Raw genomic sequence first — 17,192 nt, forward strand, 5'->3', positions numbered from 1 at the left:
GCCTTTTTCTGGCCATAATTATCCATTATGCCCAACATAATCCATTCTGTTCAAATGATTTGAACTAACTGCACGCCTATTAGCCAAAAGAGCGTATTTACCTGACGACTCTTGAGGTAATTACGCTATTTGCTATTAATCATTGTAAACTTTGAAAGTAGGTTAGATTCATAATAAAAGTCTCGATTTCTGTCAAATGCCCCATGCCCACCCCAAGATTTGGCCCAAATGGCGCCTCTGCAAGAGGTACGAATGAAGTTTCTTAGCCTTTACTAAAGAGCTCATTTTTCTTGCCTATGCGATTCTATCTGAGAAAAATAAATAAATATTTTCTATCAAACAGTTCGTGGTAACGAACTGTAGTAAGGAGCGACCCGGCTCAATAGTAAACGAAACTCTAAAAAACGGAATTTTGATGCTAAAAGATACATCTAAAGAATCGAATTTTTATGCTGATTCTAGATATACAAGTTTCATCAAATTTAATCTTTGTCATCAAAAGTTAAGAGCCTGAGAAAATTTGCCTTATTTTGGAAAATAGGGGGAAACACCCCCTAAAAGTCATAGAAACTTAACGAAAATCACACCATCGTGTTCAGCGTATAAGAGAACCCTATAGCATAAATTTCAAGCTCCTATCTACAAAAATGTGGAATTTCGTATTTTTTGCCAGAAGACAGATCACGGGTGCGTGTTTATTTGTTTTTTTGCTGTTTTTTTTTTTGTTTTTTTCCCAGGGGTCATCGTATCGACCAAGTGGTCCTAGAATCTCGCAAGAGGGCTCATTCTAACGGAAATGAAAAGTTCTAGTGCCCTTTTTAAGTGACCAAAAAAATTGGAGGGCACCTAGGCCCCCTCCCACGCTCATTTTTTCCCAAAGTCAACGGATCCAAATTTTGAGATAGCCATTTTGTTCCGCATAGTCGAAAACCATATTAACTATGTCTTTGGAATGACTCACTCCCCCACAGTCCGTGGGGGAGGGGCTGCAAGTTACAAACTTTGTCCAGTGTTTACATACAGTAATGGTTATTGGGAAGTGTACAGACGTTTTCAGGGGGATTTTTTTGGTTTGGGGTGGGGTTGAGGGGAGGAGGCTATGTGGGAGGATCTTCTCTTGGAGGAACATGTCATGGGGGAAGAGAAATTCAATGAAAAGAGCGCGGGATTTTCTAGCATTACTATAAAAAAACAATGAAAATATAAACACGAAAAAGTTTTTCAACTGAAAGTAAAGAGTAGCATTAAAACTTAAAACTAACAGAGATTATTACGCATATGAGGGGTTCTAAAAATACTTTAGCATAAAGAGCGAGGTATTTAGGAGGAGATAAATACCTTGCTCTTTATGCTAAGTGTTTTTAGTAATTTCAACTACTTATTCCACGGCCTTTCTGATTCAGGGGTCATTCTTAAAGAATTGGGACAAAACTTAAGATTTAGTGTAAAAGGCGAGGTATTAACGAGGGTACAAACCCCCTCGTATACATAATAAAAATATAAGATTATGAAAGTTTGTTACGTAAGTTAATTCTTAAGTTACGTATATTTTTTACTAATAAAAACGAGGGGACAAACCCCCTCATATACATAATAAAAAATATAAGAGCATAAAAGTTTGTTACGCAAGTTAATTCTTAAGTTACGTATATTTTTTACTAATAAAAACTTTCGTTAAAAATTAAAAGTTCTAGTTGCCTTTTTAAGTAACCGAAAAATTTGAGGGCAACTAGACCTCCTTCCCCACCCCTTATTTCTCAAAATCCTCTGATCAAAACTAAGAGAAAGCCGTTTAGCCAAAAAAATTAATATGCAAATTTCATTTTACTAATTAATGTGCGGAGAGCCAAAATCAAAAATGCATTAATTCAAAAACGTTCAGAAATTAAATAAAAATAACTAGTTTTTTAAAACTGAAAGTAAGGAGCGATATTAAAACTTAAAACGGACAGAAATTACTCCGTATATGAAATGGGTTGTCCCCTCCGCAATCCCTTGCTCTTTACGCTAAAGTTTGATTCTTTGTCACAATTCTACTTTTAAAACAATTAAAACTTTGGCGTAAAGAGCAAGGGATTGCGGAGGGGACAACCCATTTCATATACGGAGTAATTTCTGTCCGTTTTAAGTTTTAATATCGCTCCTTACTTTCAGTTTAAAAAACTAGTTTTTTTTTATTTAATTTAAAAACAAGAGCTAAGAGCTCATATGGCACTTGTGACGAGGTCAAAAAAACCCAAGAGCCAAGAGCTCATACGGTATGAGCTCTAGCAAAACTCTAAGAATCAACAGACTGCTTTAAAATTAAAATCAGAGGCTTAATGCCGGTCGGGATTTAAAATAAGAGCTCTGAGTCCATGAGGTCCTTCTAAATATCAAAATTCATAAGATCCGATCGCCCACTCTTAAGTCAAAAATACCTCAATTTTTCTAATTTTTCCTCTCCCTTCGGCCCCCCAGATGATCGAAAACAACTTGGGGAAAACAACTTTATAAAGTCAATTCCTGCAGCTCCCTGACACGCCTACCAATTTTCATCGTTCTAGCGCGTCCAGAAGCACTAAACTCGCCAAAGCACTGAACCCTACCACCTAACTCCCCCAAAGAGAGCGGATCCAGTCCAGTTACGTCAATTTTGTATCTACGACATTTATAAGCGTTTTCCAAGATTTCCCGTTCCCCCTCCAACTCCCCCCAATATCAACAGATCTGGTCGGGATTTGAAATAAGAGCTCTGAGACATGAGTTCCTTCTAATTATCAAATTTCATTAAGATCCGGTCACCCCTTAAGTTAAAAATACCTCAATTTTTCTAATTTTTCCAAACGAACGACCCCCAGCTCCCCCAAAGCGAACGGATTCGTACCAATTATGTCAATCTCGTATCTATAACTTGTGCTTATTCTTCCCATCAAGTTTCATCCCGATCTCTCCACTCTAAGCGTTTTCCAATATTTCTGTCTCCCCTCTCCAACCCTCTATGCCCCTGGATCTGATTTGAATTGAAAATGGAGCATCCTAGACATAAGATTCTTCTATATATCAAGTTTCATTAAGATCCGATGACCTATTCGTAAGATACCTCGGTTTTCACGTTTCCCCCCTCCAACTCTCTTCAATGCCACCTGATCTGGTCAGGATTTAAAATGAGAGTTCTAAAGCCCAAGATCCTTCTAGATATCAAATTTCATTAAGATCTGAACACCCGTTCGTAAGTTACAAATACCTCATTTTTCAAATTTTTCGGAATCACTCCCCCTCCCAAACTCCAGCAAAGAGAGCGGGTCCAGTCCGGCTATGTTAGTCACCTATCTTGGACTTGTGCTTATTCTTTCTACCAAGTTTCATCCTGATCTCTCCGCTTTAAGCGTTTTCCAAGATTTCCGGTCCCCCCCCCCTAATAACACTGGATCCGGTGGGATTTAAAATAAGAGATCTGAGTTTCGAGGTCCTTCCAAATATGAAATTTTATTAAGATACAATCACTCTTTCGTAAGTTAAAAATACCCCAATTATTCTAATTTTTTAGAATTAACCCTCCCCCATCAACTCCCCCAAAGAGAGCAGATCCGTTTTCCAAGATTTTAGGCCCCCTCCCCAATTCCTTTTCACCAGATCCGTTCGGGATTTAAAAGAAGAGCTCTGAGACAGGATATCCTTCCAAACATTAAATTTCAATAAGATCCGATCACTCCTTTGTAAGTTAAAAATACCTCATTTTTTCTAATTTTTCAGAACGGTCCCTCCACTCTAAGCGTTTTCCAAGATTTTAGGTTCGCCTCCCCCCCTCCGACTCCCCCCAACGTCACCAGATCTGGCCGGGATTTAAAACAAGAGCTCTGAGACACGATATCCTTCCAAACATCAATTTTCACTAAGATCCCACCACCCGTTCGTAAGTTAAAAATACTTCATTTTTCTATTTTTTCCGAATTAAACACCACCACTCCCACTCCCTCCCCACAGATGGTCAAATCGGGAAAACGACTATTTCTAATTCAATCTGGTCCGGTCCCTGATGCGCCTGCCAAATTTCATCGTCCTAGCTTACCTGGAAGTCCCTAAGGTAGCAAAACCGGGACAGATCGACAGACCGACAGACAGACCGACATAATTTACGATCGTTATATGTCACTTGGTTAATACCAAGTGCCATAAAAAGGCAATGTAAGGAAGGAGGCATAATAATCATGCACCAACTAATGCGTTTCTTTTTGTTGTGCTCCTAAGATTAAATTCTAGTTTAACAACACTTTTATTCCTGTTACTTTGCCATGGAAATGGATTACATGAGAATGATTATAGTAATAACTTATTCTTTGCTTGTAGTGGATTAAGTAAAGGATCAGAATAGGAAATGGATTTTGAGCTATCGTGGTTCTCTTGTGATTTTTTGATGTGATAGCCTGTGGAATTATAAACTTTTTCCAATGTAACTCTGACCATCTGGTATATTGAAAAGGAATGACACTGGCAATACCCAAAAGATTTATTATTATGATTTTGGAAGAGTGCCTAATTGAAACAAAATATTGTCACTTTAATAAAGGAAGATAAGCACGATAAAATGCGCAGGTGGAATTCAGTTGAAATTCTTGTTTGGCTTTATTTTAAAACATTAATTAGATGTTTACTTTAATTTCCATCATGCTGAAAACCTGTTGCTGTGACACAGCTATCGTCCTATGGTTATGTACAAAGGGCTTTATTTTTTCGAAAAAAGATGGAAAGTCTTGGGCAAGGTCAATGGGCTTTGGACCAGGACCGGCTATTCAAATCATAGAAGCATCTTTCATGACCCCAAAAAATCTTCTGGTTTAGCATTCAGCCAAGGTGAAAACAATCACAAGTGTTAGTCATATATTTTAGTAATCTTTTCTTTCATTTGTTGCTAGGAAACTAACAAGGTCACGATAGTTTAACTTTGTATATAAATATGCAGGCCAGGTAGACGCCCTAGCCTGTGAGTACTCATTAATAATCTTTGTATTTATAATACTGGCAAAAAAAACAGAGGTTGTCCCATCTGATTTAAAGAATAGATTTCGATGTTTGTTTTTTTCTCACGCCAGTATCGAAAAAAAAACTATGAATATCTTTCTTTTTTTTATTAGGTAAGCTATTTTTGGCAAGCCTTGCTGCATTGATTGAAAATAATTGTGAAATCACTTAGTGTTTAATTTTTACTTTATGTTCAAAGAATACTGTATTCTAGATGGCAACTTTAAACTGTGATTGCTGAAACTAGTTTGTTAGTGTTTTGATCACAGAAGATGCATTCTTCTTCATGTGTTGCTTGCTTTAGGCTTTTTTCTTCTCTAACTGGGCGTTTTAGTGTTTAAAATGCTAAATTTAAGAATAAACTGAAGTAAAAACATGGACTTCAAGCTTGTGAAATTTAAAAAAAAACACAAAATATAGACAGTTAATCTGTGTCTTGAGAATAAGACTATCAGTGCAATGGAGAAAATCCAGAATAAGATCAAGTATTAAATTTAAAATCCCAAAACAGCATGGAAACTGTAAAACAAAACTGAGACGATATACTATTAAAAGAAATATTTGCACATACAAAAACGACAAGACCTAGAAAAAAAATAATGATCATAACTAAAAAATTCCTTCTGTTAATGTCAGAATGTCGCACATTGCTTTGGTTAACTCCGAACATAAATATCTGTCAATTATATTTGAACTTTTTCAGCTTCAGTTACCAAACTATAGTGATCTATGCAGGATTAATAGTCTAGTTTAGCACATCAGTCTTTTGGAAAGCGAGTGTTAAACCAAGAAAATTATTTTCTTGTTAATGTTGTTCTTCTTTTGGTTTTTAAGGGGGCAGAGATAATAAAAGCGTTCTTTGAGGTGCATTTGCTCTATTGAGTGGGCAATGACGAATGAATTGATTTTAATGTCTCAAATAGTAGCCCGCATTTAAGAATTAGGGAGGAGAGCTGCCTTTCTGAAAGGTCTTGGTCGTTTTGATCCTGTGGAAAATTACCTCAGAAATTCAAGAAAAGCAAGCTTTACATACCGAGAGTAGGTTAAGTATCAACTGAATAATGAAAATATTAATCAAAAGTTGGGTTGGAATCTACATGCAAATAGAAGTCAGCTTTGTTTTCAACGTAAAAGAGAAATCTATATAAACTTGTGAGCATCTTAGGGTCTAGGTAAAAGTGTGAAAACTAATTAATTTTCATTGACGTTTTCAAATAGACTTCCTTTTCCTTGTTCGAATCTACTATATTTTTAAACGGACGATGTTCTAAAGTAGGTACCATTTACAATTTTTTAGCTCCTCCATCGCTTCCTGAATAATGGGTTGGGGGGGGGGGCAGCGTACCTTCTACCTTTAGAAAAATGATTAAAGATTCTGCAATAAAAAATTTTGCTGATAGAACCTTTTTTTATTAATGAAAACTGTTTGAGCTGCTAAACCCTTTCTTCGGTAGGGAATTATGAAAAAAATCTAGTTAAAAATAGAGACTAGTTTCTAAATTTTTTGGTTGATTTCAGTCCCAAAATCACTTTTAGTTATTTTTAAATCGCATATTTTGGTTAGTCAGTTTAATTTAAGATATGCCTTTTCTTGCGTATAGTTTTCCTGTAAGAGCGTCACTCCTTTTTTTCAAATTAATTAACAAAACATTGCTTTTACTTCGGGAAATAACTAAAAAATAAACATTTTTTATCACAAATATTGTAGACACATCGTTTTTTCGAAAACTAAAATCCTTCGAATAATTATCATTAAAGGGTTTTTAAAAGTTTGAATGTGTAGAACATATGCCAGTAACTCAACCGATTTGGTTCCTACTAAACTAAAGAATTTAATTTGATGAAGAAACCACTTGAGATCTCAAATGATTTCAAGCTCTTGAGTTAAAATTTTGCTGTCATGACTCGCATCAAATAATCCAACCTGCAAAAATGAGTGATAAATTATCTAGTAGTACTTCTCGTTAGAGACTGAAGTTTCTTTTCTTTTTCTTATTCGCAAAGTCACCGTTAGCTTTAAGGTCTCTGACCTAAAATTCTCTTATCATCTCTTTTGTGTGTAGTTTTCATCCATTAGCAATTGCCATTTAGTTGAATCTATAAAATTGCAAATAATAGCTATTATACAGTGAATGAACTCTGTTTTATACCAACTGACATAATTGAAGAAAGGACATTTATAATTGGAAATAGTTTTTTCTTGGTAAAACAATGTTCGTCCTAAAAACCTAATGGTCTCTTCTGACGCAATTCACAGAAACAAGCTTTTAAAGCATATTTTATTACTCAGTTCTGCAATGTCATTGAAGTGCAATGGACGGGCAAATAAGTTTCGGGCGGTCCTCTGAAAAATTGATGAAAACTTAAGACATTTCCTTATTTACAGTCCAAACATGGTTTTTTTTTTTCAGCTGTCATTCCTGTGGCCCTTTATAAAGGAAGCAAAACCTTAAAACACCAGTTGTCTATTGAACGCTGAAGTGAGAAAATCAAACTGGAAAAATGTTGAGATATCTGTAAATATCGTTTATGTTTGCATGCATACAAACGTTTATTATTTTTACACATAAGTTGTTCAGAGGCGCAATCGACTAAACATTACGTTTTACATTTGTCGATTTTTCAGAACCTGATTGATTCTTCATTTTATAAATTCTAAAATATATTCTTTAAAATTAAAGTATCGAGGACAGTATAGATTAACCTTGATTGTTTGGATTGGTTTGGTGGGAATTTACAGAACCATATTTATCTTAAGTGAAATGAACAAGTGAAAAAATGAGTATTCGATTTTTAATGAAAAGGAATTCCGTTGCAGTTATCGAAAGTTTTCAGATAAAAAAAAGCGTTGGTGAAAAGTCAGCAAAAAATAAGCTAACTAAATTTTACCAAACAGACAATGAGGATATAGCTGCCCTTTGAAGGTGTAGTTATCTTTGAGAATAAGCACAGCGTTAACGTTGAATTTTCATGGATGAAGAGCATTATCAGAATTTTGAAGGTTCAACGTGGTAGTACTGACGAAAATATGGTATTGCTTTTCCTAACTTCCTAACCTTCATAACTTTTAGACAACGAACAGAAAAATATTTGAAAATCTTGGTATTCCGGTATGGATAGACCTATAGAAAAAAGGTTTCATTTTGATGTCCTTGATACTTTTTGGATTCATACCTTAAAAAAGCCAAAAGTTGTTTTCCCATTAAATTGAGTAAATTGTTAGATGCTGACTTTCCCAGTTCCTATAATGTATACTGGCTCCGCTGGGCACTTAAACTTTCTGTGGTATATTTTCAAAAAGTGCTCTAGTTTAAGACGTATAAAGTCAAAAACTTAAGCAAAAATAACGAAGACTCAAAAAAATTCACTAGATGACAAATATCGCCATTGCATCTTTTTTTTTTCTCCATTGGTTTTGGGATTTGAGATATATGAAAATTAGACCACTCAATTTTAGATATCTCAAAAGTCAAAAAACTTAGGTGAAAAATCAATAGTTTATTTTACATTGAATTCTGTACGCCTATTTGACATTTTGCCTTGAAAATCAAATAAGTGAAAGTTGTTACAACCAAGTCCCCACTGATATACGGGTCATCCAAAATCAAAGCACAATCCCGACTAAACCCGATTTTCCCAATTACAGTTGGAAGCTACTGTGCCACATGAAAGTGATTTTGAATTGTGGCAAAGCGAAACAGAGACATATCTTTAGAGGTATTCAAATATAATAAAAAAAAGAAATCACCAGTGCAACAGCACAAACACAAAAATAAACGCACACCGTAAAACCAAACATAAAAAAAGAAGAAGTAAAAAAATAATAATAAATACTAAAAAAATAAAAGTCCTTAGCTTTTTATGAGCTTGAAAGTTTTCTTAGACTACAGACCTAATTCTAAAGCTAATGACTCAACAAAAAATGGTAGTGACTAATTCTAAAGATGGTAATGACTTAACAAAAGGTTTATGTCCTCATACCAGCTATTACCTTACCGTGTTATTTGGAAATAATGAAAAAGACCTTCCATCTCAGAAATAAATGTAACTTTTAAAAAGATGTGAATTCTTATTATTTTTTAACTCAGCTTGAAAAGAAATTCGTGAAAAGAGGTTCTTATTGATTTCTTTGTTTCAGTGCATGTTTTATATTTCGCTGAAAACGAAAATTAGCCGTACTGGAAGATATTTGCTTAGGTTGTATTTTATTCAACTTCTTAAGGTGATTTTTATGTATCGATATTTCGCTTATTATTCGTGTAAATGAATTACGAAAACTAGAACTTAAATTGCTTCTCATACCCAATAAATACTGCAAAAGTCTATTTCTCACAATCAACATCTATTGACATCATTGGATACGGTTTATGATTAATTAGAATAGAGAAAATTTTAGATACACTCCAGTTTTTATAGCAATTAAATAAAAAAAAAGTTTTTTTTTAACTGAAAGTAAGGAGCAACATTAAAACTTAAAACGAACAGAAATTACTCCGTATATGAAAGGGACTGTTCCCTCCTCAACGCCCCGCTCTTTGCACTAAATTTGACTCTTTCTCTCAAATCTACCTTTTAAAACAGAACATCCAAAGTTTACAATGTTCACGTGACTAGATTCATTAGTTTTAGATCTATCCATTCACTGACATTATTTAAACTTTTTTCTCAGAAGAAAATGGAAAACTACTTGAAAAGTCGCAAAATTTTACTCCTTTTCCGCATTTTCCGGAGCACTTTCAACGTAACATCTAAAGTTTTCAAACAGGTCGTGGTAACGAACTGTAGTAAGGAGCGACCCGGCTCAATAGTAACCAAAATTCTAAAAAATTGAATTTTGATATCAATAGCTACATCAAAAGAATCGCATTTTAATGCTGATTTTAAATATATAAGTTTAATCAAGTTTAGTCTTACCTATCAAAAGTTACGAGCCTGAGAAAATTTGCCTTATTTAAGAAAATAGGGGGAAACATCCCCGTAGAATCTTAACGAAAATGACATCATCAGATTCAGCGTATTAGAGAACCCTACTACAGAAGTTTCAAGCTCCTATCTACAAAAACGTGGAATTTTGTATTTTTTGCCAGAAGACAAAATCAAGGGTGCGTGTTTATTTGTTTGTTTTTTTTTTTGTTTTTTTTTTCTTTTTCCCAGGGGTCATCGTATCGACCAAGTGGTCCTAGAATGTCGCAAGAGGGCTCATTCTAACGGAAATGAAAAGTTCTAGTGCCCTTTTTAAGTGACCAAAAAAATTGGAGGGCATCTAGGCCCCCTCCCACGCTCATTTTTTCCCAAAGTCAATGAACCAAAATTTTGAGATAGCCATTTTGTTCAGCATAGTCGAAAACCATAATAACTATGTCTTTGGGGATGACTTACTCCCCCACAATACCTGGGGGAGGGGCTGCAAGTTACAAACTTTGACCAGTGTTTACATATAGTAATGGTTATCGGGAAGTGTACAGACGTTTTCAGGGGGATTTTATTTTGTTTGGGGGTGGGGCTGAGGGGAGGGGGCTATGTGGGAGGATCTTTCCTTGGAGGAATCTGTCATGGAGGAAGAAAAATTCAATGAAAAGGGCGCAGGATTTTCTAGGATTACTAAAAGAAAACAATGAAAAATAAATATGAAAACGTTTTTTCAAACGAAAGGAAGGGGTAGCATTCAAACTTAAAACGAACAGAGATTATTACGCATATGAGGGGTTCTAAAAATGCTTTAGCATAAAGAGCGAGGTATTTAGGAGGAGATAAATACCTCGCTCTTTATGCTAAAGTATTTTTAGTAATTTAAACTATTTATTCTACGGCCTTTCTGATTCAGGGGTCATTCTTAAAAAAATTGGGACAAAACTAACGATTTAGTGTAAAGAGCGAGGTATTAACAAGGGTACAAACCCCCTCGCATACATAATAAAAATATAAGATTATGAAAGTTTATTACGTAAGTTAATTCTTATGTTACGTATATTTTTTACTAATAAAAACATTCGTTAAAAATTAAAAGTTCTAGTTGCAATTTTAAGTGACCAAAAAATTGGAGGGCAACTAGACCTCCTTCTCCACCCCTTATTTCTCAAAATCGTCTGATCGAAACTAAGAGAAAGCCATTTAGCCAAAAAAAGAATTAATATACAAATTTCATTTTAATAATTTATGTGAGGAGAGCCAAAACCAAACATGCATTAATTCAAAAACGTTCAGAAATTAAATAAAAAAAACAAGTTTTTAAGCTGAAAGTAAGGAGCGACATTAAAACTTAAAACGAACAGAAATTACTCCGTATATGAAATGGGTTGTCCCCTCCGCAATCCCTCGCTCTTTACGCTAAAGTTTGACTCTTTGCCACAATTCTATTTTTTAAAACAATTAAAAGCTTTAGCGTAAAGAGCGAGGGATTGCGGAGGGGAAAAGCCATTTCATATACGGAGTAATTTCTGTTCGTTTTAAGTTTTAATGTCGCTCCTTACTTTCAGCTTAAAAAAATTAGTTTTTTATTTAATAATAATACAGAATCAAAGTGTGTAATTTATTTCATGTCTTATTTTTAATAATAGTTCGGGGTGTTCAAACGGAAAAAAAAACTTCAAAAATACTATTTAATAAATGGATTGAGCTGAATCTCAGTTATCGAATGATAGTTGTCGTCTTATGTTGAAACATTAAAATCGTAGAACTAAAGAAATACAACATACCGAGAACTCGCACAGTGATATAAATTCTAAGCCAAATTCCAAGTTTCACTAACCACTTATTTAGAAGAAACACTTGTCACAGTCTCTCGTCAAAATTTTCATATCCCAATGATCTTCAAATTATGAACCGATTGTGTCGCGTTGAAGACAATATGACTCATTCAAGACAAAACTTGAATAGGAAATTTTATCCTCATAAGATGAAACTAGAATAGGCACAGGTTTTTCATGGACATGGACGTTTGTAAATGTTATGGACGCTTTGGGGACCTCTTCCTCCTGATCTTTAGAATGACCATGTGGCCGGGAAACCTTAGGGAAATGCTTTAATAAGAAGAAATATTACGATTTCAAGTCACAGTATAGGTCTTGACTAGGGGTTTAAAACAGGATTTCACTTCGGGAATGGGGTTATGTTAAGTAAAAATCTTTTTTCAAAGCTATAAAAGAAACATGTTTGTAAATATTGTTTTAGATTTCGGGAAGAGTTAGAAGCCCTCCCCCTCCCAAAGTCTCTGCTTGGATATTCTACTGCCTCTTCTGCATGTAAGCAACGTTAGCTTATCAAGGGAACCCCTTATTCACACAGTAAGACATTTGACTTCTTTATAAATCAGTTAGTAGGAACTCACAATGGGCCTCAGACTGAACGCTTCGCTCTTTGCGCTGAAGGTTTTTTTTATTGTTTTAAAAAGTAGAGTCGTAACAAAGAGTCAACCATTAGCGTAAAGACCGGGGCGTTGCGGAGGCGAGAACCCCTTTCATGTATGGAATAATTTCTGTTCGTTTTAAGTTTTAATGTCGCTTCTTACTTGCAATTAAAAAAAACTTGTTTTTTTAATAATAATAATAAAACATAATGTTCGTCCTTCCCAGAACAAAAAAAGCAAGAAAAATGTTTCCTGCCTTTGTTCAAAGAATGCACTTTAAACAAATCTTTTGTTTCAGGTCCTTACTTTTGGTTGCATTGTTTTCACTGACAAACTTCGGATACGCTTGCTCAAATAATAACGAAGATCCTTTCATCCAACAAGAAGCTCAGTTTAGATCTGCATTGCCTGAAATAATACAGTACTACCCTAAGAGTCACCCTTACTATAACCAAAGATCCATTGTTGAAACCCCTTTGTATTATGCTGGTGTGGAAACAGAAACAGGACCAATTATGGTCCCGGTATACAGCTCTGGAAGAATAGAGCGACAGACACAGTTCGGAGGTGCTGCTAATATCCCAGTTTCGGGAGGTCCCTTCCCACTTCAACCTGCTGTTCAGCCAGTACCACAGTTTAACAGACCCTTTAGGCCAAGGCCAATAGGTGGTGGAGCCAACAGACCTGTTAGCAGTGGACCGTTCCCACTAAACCAGGCACCTCAAGTTGAAGATCCAAATGCTGGTTTTGTTCAATCAGCACTCCGACCATTCCGGATATCAGCAAGACAAGTAGAATCAATAGTTGAAAACATGCCACAAGTCGAAGATCCCGATGCAGGATCTGATGATGTGATAACAAAGAAACCAACCGCAACTCCTGTTCTTCTAGGACCAGTACCAATAAACTTTATGAACTCGGAAGATGGTAATCAAAAACAAAATAATTTAGAAGAGCCCGTAAAAGTTTTTCCCAAAACAAAACCATTCCCCGTACCTGGGACAGGATTTGGGCATCCGAGACCAGTGGGCGAAGGCATCTTAGTTACCGCACACATCGCAGAGCAAGAAAACGTGGCCCACGAAGGGGAAATAGTCGCAAGGGCAGCATATCCGCAGAGACTTACAAGACCCTTTCCAGTTCCTGGTACTAATACAGGAATTCCTCGTCCCGTCGGAACTCAGACCAGACCTTTTCCTGTGAGAAGGAATACAGCACAGGCTGTTGCTCTTGGACCTTTTCCCATAGGAAAACGAGATACGTCCAGTGTTCTACGGGAGGAGCTGCAGTCCGACACCATTAAGAAATTCCCAAAATCAAAGCCTTTCGCAGTACCTAATTTTATTGAGCCTAAGCCTGTGGGTGACGGAATTACTCCTTTAAAGCCTGTCGAAAATCGTGAAAACGATGAATTTATTAATGAACCTACAAAAAACTTCCCCAAAACCAAGCCTTTCGCAGTTCCTGGTTCCATAGAGCCTAAGCCTGCTGGAGAAGGTATCCTTGTAAATGATAAGTCCGAAAAGGAATCAATCACGGAGAAAGACAGTGACGACCAAGAGCAACTCAAAGCAACTAAAGTTGTAGATTTTCCAAAAACAAAACCACTTCACGTCCCGAATGTAATCGAACCAAAACCAGTGGGCCAAGGTATTGTTGTTCCTATAACTTTGGCTGAAACTCAGTCTCAGGCCGATCTGGCACAAGAACTAACACAGAAGGAGGTGAAACAACCCTTGCTCCGACCATATCCATTAAATGTTGAGCCAGAAAATACAAACGTCATGGATTCAACTGAAACCAGCCTTATTACAGACAACTAACTGTTTTTTTTTATACAAATATAATAAAATTAGTGAATAAATTGATTACTAAATATTAGCTTTGTTTTACAAACAGGATCATTAGCTCAACTGGGGTAGCAGGGCGGGGGGGGGGGTGTTGGCATCTTACAGAATTAATCATCCTTTCTAGACTTGAGTCAAGCAACTTGACTCAGATTTAATAGTGGCAAAATTCTTTACTATTATAATATCTTGAAAAAAAAAATCTCATAAGAGCCAGAAATATCAAAGCAGGTTATTCGAAATATTTCACCCTGTAGTCGTTTCAGCTTTTTGTTGCATCTCTGTGATTCACTTTACACACTTTGTTTCCAGATCTTCGATTCGGTATTGTTTCGATTCTTCCCTGAATGAAAGGTCACATATAGTTTCTAATTGAAATTCAACTTTAAATTAGAGTCATTCTAACAGCGGAGAAATGAAATCCAGGCTAAATATCTCAGATGCGAAATTCACATGTGTAAATTTTTTTTCGATGTTTGGCATGGGAATATTTGGCTTGTCCAAATATTCGGGTCAGTTTTGACATGGCACTCTTCAGATATTCAATCCGAATCAAAATACTGAAAAACATCCACGAAATTCCGAGTCTGAAAAATATTGCCCATAACCATATTTGAAACATATATGGCAACCATATTTGAAGAACGAACTGTTTTACTGTACTAGCTTTTCAACACATCTTAAGATAGTCTGGCCCTGTCAAGAATAAAATTTATAGCCATAAGTTGAACTTGGAGGTTTGTATTAAAATAAATATCAAGATTTAAAATCCAAGGTACACAGCAATGGTCTATAAGATTTTTAGGTAAAATCCAGCAAAACACACAGAAATAGGCACAAAAAAAAAATCTTAATCAAACTCAAACAAACAAATTTCAAGTCTCCTACAGGATAAGACGGCTATCTCTTAGCGACAAAACGGTACTTGTGTGAAATAACCCCTACCTAATATTGTTCTAATATGTTTCTCTGACGCTCAATTCTAATTAAATATACCCAAGTATGATAAAAATTGCTTTGGAAACAAATTTGGGATATATATTTGTACATTAAGTGGGGGGGGGGTGTTAGCAAAGAATAGCGGGTCTCCATGCCAAATGTATTAGGTACAATTTTTCTGAATATTATGTAGTAAGGGAACATAAAAAATTATGCTTTCTAAATTATAAAAAAGGGTGTTGTTTCATTGAGTGATATCAAAATTAGTTTAAATTATTTAGAAAGCAAGAACTCCAATCAGAAGTATCTAGAGCACCTCTCTATTTCATTTGTTTTGGAAAGCTCTGATGCGAATTCCGACTGAATTCCATCAATGTCGCAATCAAAATACTAACTTGGCTATTGGTAACGTGGTAACGAACTGTAGTAAGGAGCGACCCGGCTCAATAGTAACCAAAACTCTAAAAAATGGATTTTGGTACCAATAGCTACATCAAAAGAATTGCACTTTAATGCTGATTTTAAATATATAAGTTTCATCAAGTTTAGTCTTACCCATCAAAAGTTACGAGCCTGAGAAAATTTGCGTTATTTTAGAAAATAGGGGGAAACACCCCCTAAAAGTCATAGAACCTTAACGAAAATCACACCATCAGATTCAGCGTATCAGATAACCCTACTGTAGAAGTTTCAAGCTCCTATCTACAAAAATGTGGAATTTTATATTTTTTGCCAGAAGGCAGATCACGGATGCGTGTTTATTTGTTGTTTTTTTTTCCCCAGGGGTGATCGTGTCGACCCAGTTGTCCTAGAATAGTGCGAGAGGGCTTATTCTAACGGAAATGAAAAGTTCTAGTGCCCTTTTTAAGTGACCAAAAAAATTGGAGGGCACCTAGGCCCCCTCCCACGCTAATTATTTTACCAAAGTCAACGGATCAAAATTCTGAGATAGCCATTTTATTCAGCGTAGTAAAAAACCTTATAACTATGTCTTTGGGGACGACTTACTCCCCCAAAGTCCCCGTGGGAGGGGTTACAAGTTCAAAACTTCGACCAGTGCTTACATATAGTAATGGTTATTGGGAAGTGTACAGGCGTTTTCAGGATGACTTTTTGGTTGGAGGCAGGGGTTGAGAAGAGGGGGATATGCTGGGGGAACTTTCCATCGAGGAATTTGTCATGGGGGAAGAAAATTTCCATGAAAGGAGCGCAGGATTTACTAGTATTACTTAAAAAAAAACAATGAAAAAATAAATATGAAAAAGTTTTTTTTCAGCTGGAAGTAAGCAGCAGTATTAAAACTTAAAACGAACAGTAATTATTACCCATATGAGGGGCTCACCTCCTCCTAATACCTCGCTCTTTACGCTAAAGTATTTTTAGTAATTTCAACTATTTATTCTGCGGCTTTTGCGATTCAGGGGTCATTCTTAATGAATTGGGACAAAATTTAAGCTTTAGTGTAAAGAGCGAGGTACTGACGAGGGGGCGAACCCCCTCATATATGTAATAAAAACATGAGAATACAAAAGTTCTTTACGTAAGCTAATTTATAAGTTACGTATATCTTTTACTTATAAAAAGATTCGTAAAAAAATAAAAGTTCTAGTTGCCTTTTTAATTAACCGAAAATCGGAGGGCAACTCGGCTTCCTCTCCCGCTCTTTTTTTCTCAAAATCAGTCGATCAAAATTATGACAAAGCCATTTAGCCAAAAAAAAATAAATATACAAATTTCGTTTTAATTATTCCTCTGCGGAGAGCCAAAATCAAAACATGCATTGATTCAAAAACGTTCAGAAATTAAATAAAAAAAAACAAGTTTTTTAAATGAAAGTAAGGAGCGACATTAAAACTTAAAACGAACAGAAATTACTCCGTATATGAAAGGGGCTTTTCCTTCTCAACGCCCCGCTCTTTACGCTAAAGTTTGTTACTGTTTTAAAATGTAGAGTTAAGAGAAAAAGTCAAACTTTAGCGTAAAGAGCGGGGCGTTGAGAAGGAAAAGCACTTTCATATACGGAGTAATTTCTGTTCGTTTTAAGTTTTAATGTCGCTCCT

The 17,192-nt window shown here is 35.6% G+C and overlaps 2 protein-coding genes across 6 annotated transcripts in view; one reads left to right on the forward strand and one right to left on the reverse strand.

Moving 5' to 3' along the window:
• Window positions 1–11,856, reverse strand: part of LOC136031767 (uncharacterized) — a 95,945-nt gene extending 84,089 nt beyond the window's left edge. For all 5 annotated transcript variants that reach the window (XR_010618579.1, XR_010618581.1, XR_010618580.1 and 2 more), the window contains exon 1: window positions 11,697–11,856. The gene's annotated coding sequence lies outside the window, so the exon portion shown is untranslated. The remainder of the gene's footprint in view (window positions 1–11,696) is intronic.
• LOC136031724 (uncharacterized) lies at window positions 7,370–14,224 on the forward strand. Its single transcript, XM_065711434.1, has 2 exons — window positions 7,370–7,517; window positions 12,645–14,224. The coding sequence occupies exons 1-2, from the start codon at window positions 7,504–7,506 to the stop codon at window positions 14,167–14,169; spliced, it is 1,539 nt and encodes a 512-aa protein (XP_065567506.1). The 5' UTR covers window positions 7,370–7,503; the 3' UTR covers window positions 14,170–14,224.
• Window positions 14,225–17,192: the final 2,968 nt, after the last annotated feature.

This window comes from Artemia franciscana, chromosome 1 (genome assembly GCF_032884065.1).
Source record: "Artemia franciscana chromosome 1, ASM3288406v1, whole genome shotgun sequence".
NCBI lineage: Eukaryota > Metazoa > Arthropoda > Branchiopoda > Anostraca > Artemiidae > Artemia > Artemia franciscana.